General features: G+C 36.4%; 1 protein-coding gene across 1 annotated transcript in view; it reads left to right on the forward strand.

The window, feature by feature from the left end:
* Nucleotides 1-4,297, forward strand: part of LOC106466289 (chitinase-like protein 3) — a gene marked incomplete at its 3' end in the record, with an annotated part of 18,289 nt that overhangs the window by 10,364 nt on the left and 3,628 nt on the right. Inside the window, 3 exon segments of the mRNA XM_013926557.2 lie at nucleotides 399-550; nucleotides 3,400-3,475; nucleotides 3,982-4,167. Coding sequence (XP_013782011.2) covers nucleotides 399-550; nucleotides 3,400-3,475; nucleotides 3,982-4,167 — 414 coding nt within the window.

Consider the following 4,297-nt stretch of genomic DNA (forward strand, 5'->3'; position numbering starts at 1 on the left):
TACTAATTTGGCCGGAAATGTTTTGCGGGTCTCTGCTAGTTAGTATTGAATAATAATAGTACCAAACATGTCTAAGCCTAAAATACTTCATTTCAAAATAAAATTATCTTAAAACACTTTTTATCGCAAAAAATATGTCTGATTCCTTAAGGTTAGTATAATGAATTAAAAATATATATTTTTATGAAAAAATATTTCGAAATCGTCAACTACATTTTTGGCCTAAGCCAACCTTACAAGTACTACTTTTAGAGTTGGTTTAGGCCGTTTCTCCTTGAGAATTGCTGTATTGGTGTTTATAGTTCAAAATATTAAATTAAATATTGGTTAGCAGGATAGTCTGGTGAATTTTTATTTCAAACGTTATACAATTAGTAAATAAATAAGTTTTATTTCAGGAATTTAAGGAAACATTTGAGGCTGAGTCTGTAGAACGTCGTCTGCCCAGACTGATGTTAACAGCGGCCGTGTCAGCTGGAACAACGAATGTCCGCGCAGGTTACAATGTAGCAGCCGTGGCAGCGTAAGAACATCTTTTTTTTCTAAAAAAGTAAAATTTACAAATGAATTTGAAGGCTTATCTTGCCATGATTTTTGTTATTGTCGCCTTTGTAACTAAATGCCCTTTAATTCTGAACACAATCTACTTATCAGTTGATTTTATAGTAAACGTTCTTTATTTACAAAAACGAAAACAGTTAGGCATAGTACTTAACACAATAACAGTACCATATTCATATATTATAACACGCTTTAAGTTCCTGATTTTACTTATCTGACATCATTTTTCAAAAGACGTCAAATTGGTTTAACACAACACAAAGTTTTTATCGACGAGTCTAAGTTTCATTTTCAAGTTACTTCGTACCTTCTTCTCGTCCTCATGCTCGGACGTTAGTCATTCTCTAAAACGTCCACACGGGGGCGCTACGCAGTTTGATTCTTGACTGACTGCCCCAGTGTGTAGTGAGGCATGAACTGTTAAACCACTTTGTTTAACTATCGTAGGTAATTTTAGTTCGTAATACACATCCAGAAATAGGTTGTTAGTTTTTTTATTCTTTTTAAATTGGATTCTTCTACAGAAAACATAAAAACTTTTTTTTTAAATGAAAATATATTTAGGTTTGTCATAACCTTTTATCAAAATGCTCCATCTTCGACTGGTACACATTTAGAAACTTGTTAAACTTCATCAAGAGCCTGAAAATAGAGAGAATGGTTTAATCCATCTGCGTATAATTAAACGCAGGCAACTGTGACGTTTCGCCCCAAAACTCGTTGTCTAGCTAAACAAATAATGAGGTAATATCCTCTCATTATAGGCTGTTTTACTTGAATTACTAGTACGTTCAACAAGCGATGTGTATTTTAAACATTGTTCTACTAATGCGACTTTAATATTTCCAGTATTATCAAATTACGCATCCATTATTCATGAATTATTATTAATTTCATTAACACATCCTTCTAATTACTTAAGTTTGTACATCATATCGACGCGCGGTCGCTCAGCGTTAAGCCTGAAAACTTATAACGTTACATTTCAGGTTCGATCCCTGTGGTAGGCACAACACATACAGCCCATTATGCAACTTTGCGCTGAACAACCAACAACTACTTCAACCTCTTTTTTTGATTGATTGGAGACACAATACAGGTAGTTCATCGTGTAACTTTGTAGACACAGTACAGGTAGTTCATCGTGTAACTTTGTAGACACAATACAGGTAGTTCATTGTGTAACTTTGTAGACACAATACAAGTAGTTCATTGTGTAACTTTGTAGACACAATACAAGTAGTTCATTGTGTAACTTTGTAGACACAATACAAGTAGTTCATTGTGTAACTTTCGTATGTTTTGTAAATATGACACAAAAGGAAGGACAACAAATAACGAACCAATGAACAAGTAACTACCAGAACAGTTGGAGAGTTAAAACAGTCGTGTGATAGAATTATCTTACCATACAAAGTTCTTTCTGCCAGTCGGTCTCGTTCATCGGAGGGAACAAAGGGCTGTGATGTCCGGTCTGTTGCTCCCATTTGCCATGAAAATCATACGCCATAACATTCACAAAATCCAGGAGGCTGGTGAATGAAGCAGGCAAAAAAAAAAAGAAAAAGAATTTTGTGTTACAGTCTTAACAAATATACAAAGTTACACGATGAACTACCTGTATTGTGTCTACAAAGTTACACGATGAACTACCTGTATTGTGTCTACAAAGTTACACGATGAACTACCTGTATTGTGTCTACAAAGTTACACGATGAACTACCTGTATTGTGTCTACAAAGTTACACGATGAACTACCTGTATTGTGTCTACAAAGTTACACGATGAACTACCTGTATTGCGTCTACTGAGGGGGAATGAACGCTGGATTTGAGCTTTATAAGCTCTGAGCCACAGGAGGATACGTAGAGTAGCTTCTAAAACTTAACATTAAAAATCAACCGAGATATTACACTAATATCTGAATAGTTTCACGTGGACTGCTCGTGCCTTTCGTCTACCACAGTTTATATAAGTTTGGTTTTCACAGAGAATCGGGAGTGGTCATTAATTTCGATCTTTGTCCTAGGACCACGCTGTTGTTTACATATACAGAATACTTCTTATTCAACCCTTCTTTTTCTAGGGGTATTTTTGTTTTCCCCCACAACCAATTCTTGGGTCCTGGATCTCTCGATTCCAGCCGTCTCTTCAGCATTGTTTCCTTTTCTCTCTCTATCTGAGGGTCGCGGGTTCGAATCCCTGTCCCACCAAACATGCTCGTCCTTTTAGCCGTGGGGGCGTTATAATGTGACGGTCAATCCCACTAAAAGAGTAGCCCAAGAGTTGGCGGTGGGTGGTGATGACTAGCTGCCTTCCCTCTAGTCCAGGGATTCCCAACATTTTTGTTCCTCTGTACCCCTTGGCCTTGGGCATTCTGACAGGTTCCCATGTAGCCCTACAAATTAATGATAAAAAATTGATAAAATTATGTTGATTTTATATTATTTTATTATGATATCTGTACGTGTGGACTGTATAAGGATCTTATAGTATTGATAACAGCGATAGATTAAACTCAGCCTATATTTATGTGAGCCACTTCGCTCTCATTGTCTGACTGTTGATTAAAACACCGTGTAAGGTGTAAACCATGGTTATACTCTCAGACCCCTATGTACCCCCCTGAGAAGTGCAGATGTACCCCAGGTTGGGAATGTCTGCTCTAGTCTTACATTGCTAAATTAGGGACGGCTAGCGCAGATAGCCCTCGTGTAGCTTTGCTCGACGAAATTCAACAAATAAACCAATTAACCAACAAGTTTTAATAAACCAATTAACCAACAAGTTTTAATTTGTGTATTTTCATTACAGTGAAATGTATTTTGATATTTTAAGACGAGGATGTCCATGTTTGTCAAAGAAAAAGGGGAGCAGCCTCGTTGTCCAAGTATTAGATATAACAGTTAACTATGTGAGTCAAAATGTTAAAAAGGAACAAATCAGAGAACAGTTTTATGTATCTTGTGCTTTATTGCTTGTCTTATGCAAAGTCACAACTCTAACCCTAAAACGTTTGGTTGAAATACATGTTACTATTAATGATGAAATATGGGACTTTCTTATCAGTGATTTTTATCAATCACGTTCTCGGTTATGCTGTTAAACAAATTTCATTGGTTAACCTAATGCATCTGTCAACCGGTAATCTCGTTTCTAGCATATTGATTGGTTATTTTTGTTTTGTTCCGAATGAAAGTTAGGGTGAAATTCTAACAGAGATATAATGTGAGATCTTTATCAATCGGCATAAAAACAAACACTGTTATTTCTCGTATTCTTGTTTTCCGTGGTGTTTCTCCTCTTTATATCTGTTCAACAAAAGTAATCAGCCATCGTTTCAGAGCCAAAGCTAATGATTGTACATTAATTAGCTACACGTGTACTGTAAAGTTAACTTACTGTTTATTTTACCTGTAGGATTTTGGAGTTAAACTATGGGAGAAACATGGGGCTCCGAAAGATAAAATAGTCGTTGGCATGGCAACATACGGTCGTAGCTTTACTCTTTCGGATCCAAAGAGGAGTGGATTAGATTCCCCCACTGTTGGAGGGGGAACCCCTGGCAAGTACACTCGGGAAGCAGGATTCATGGCTTACTATGAGGTATTTGTTTTTCTTTCTCTTTATGGCGAGGAGAACATGAATTTTTTATTGAGGATCAAATAACTTGATTTGGGTATCTAGTATGTACTTAATGTCTTGGTTTTGTGTATATAATGTGGCCTTTATGACG

This window comes from Limulus polyphemus, unplaced genomic scaffold (assembly GCF_000517525.1).
Source record: "Limulus polyphemus unplaced genomic scaffold, Limulus_polyphemus-2.1.2 Scaffold2213, whole genome shotgun sequence".
In the NCBI taxonomy this organism is placed as follows: domain Eukaryota; kingdom Metazoa; phylum Arthropoda; class Merostomata; order Xiphosura; family Limulidae; genus Limulus; species Limulus polyphemus.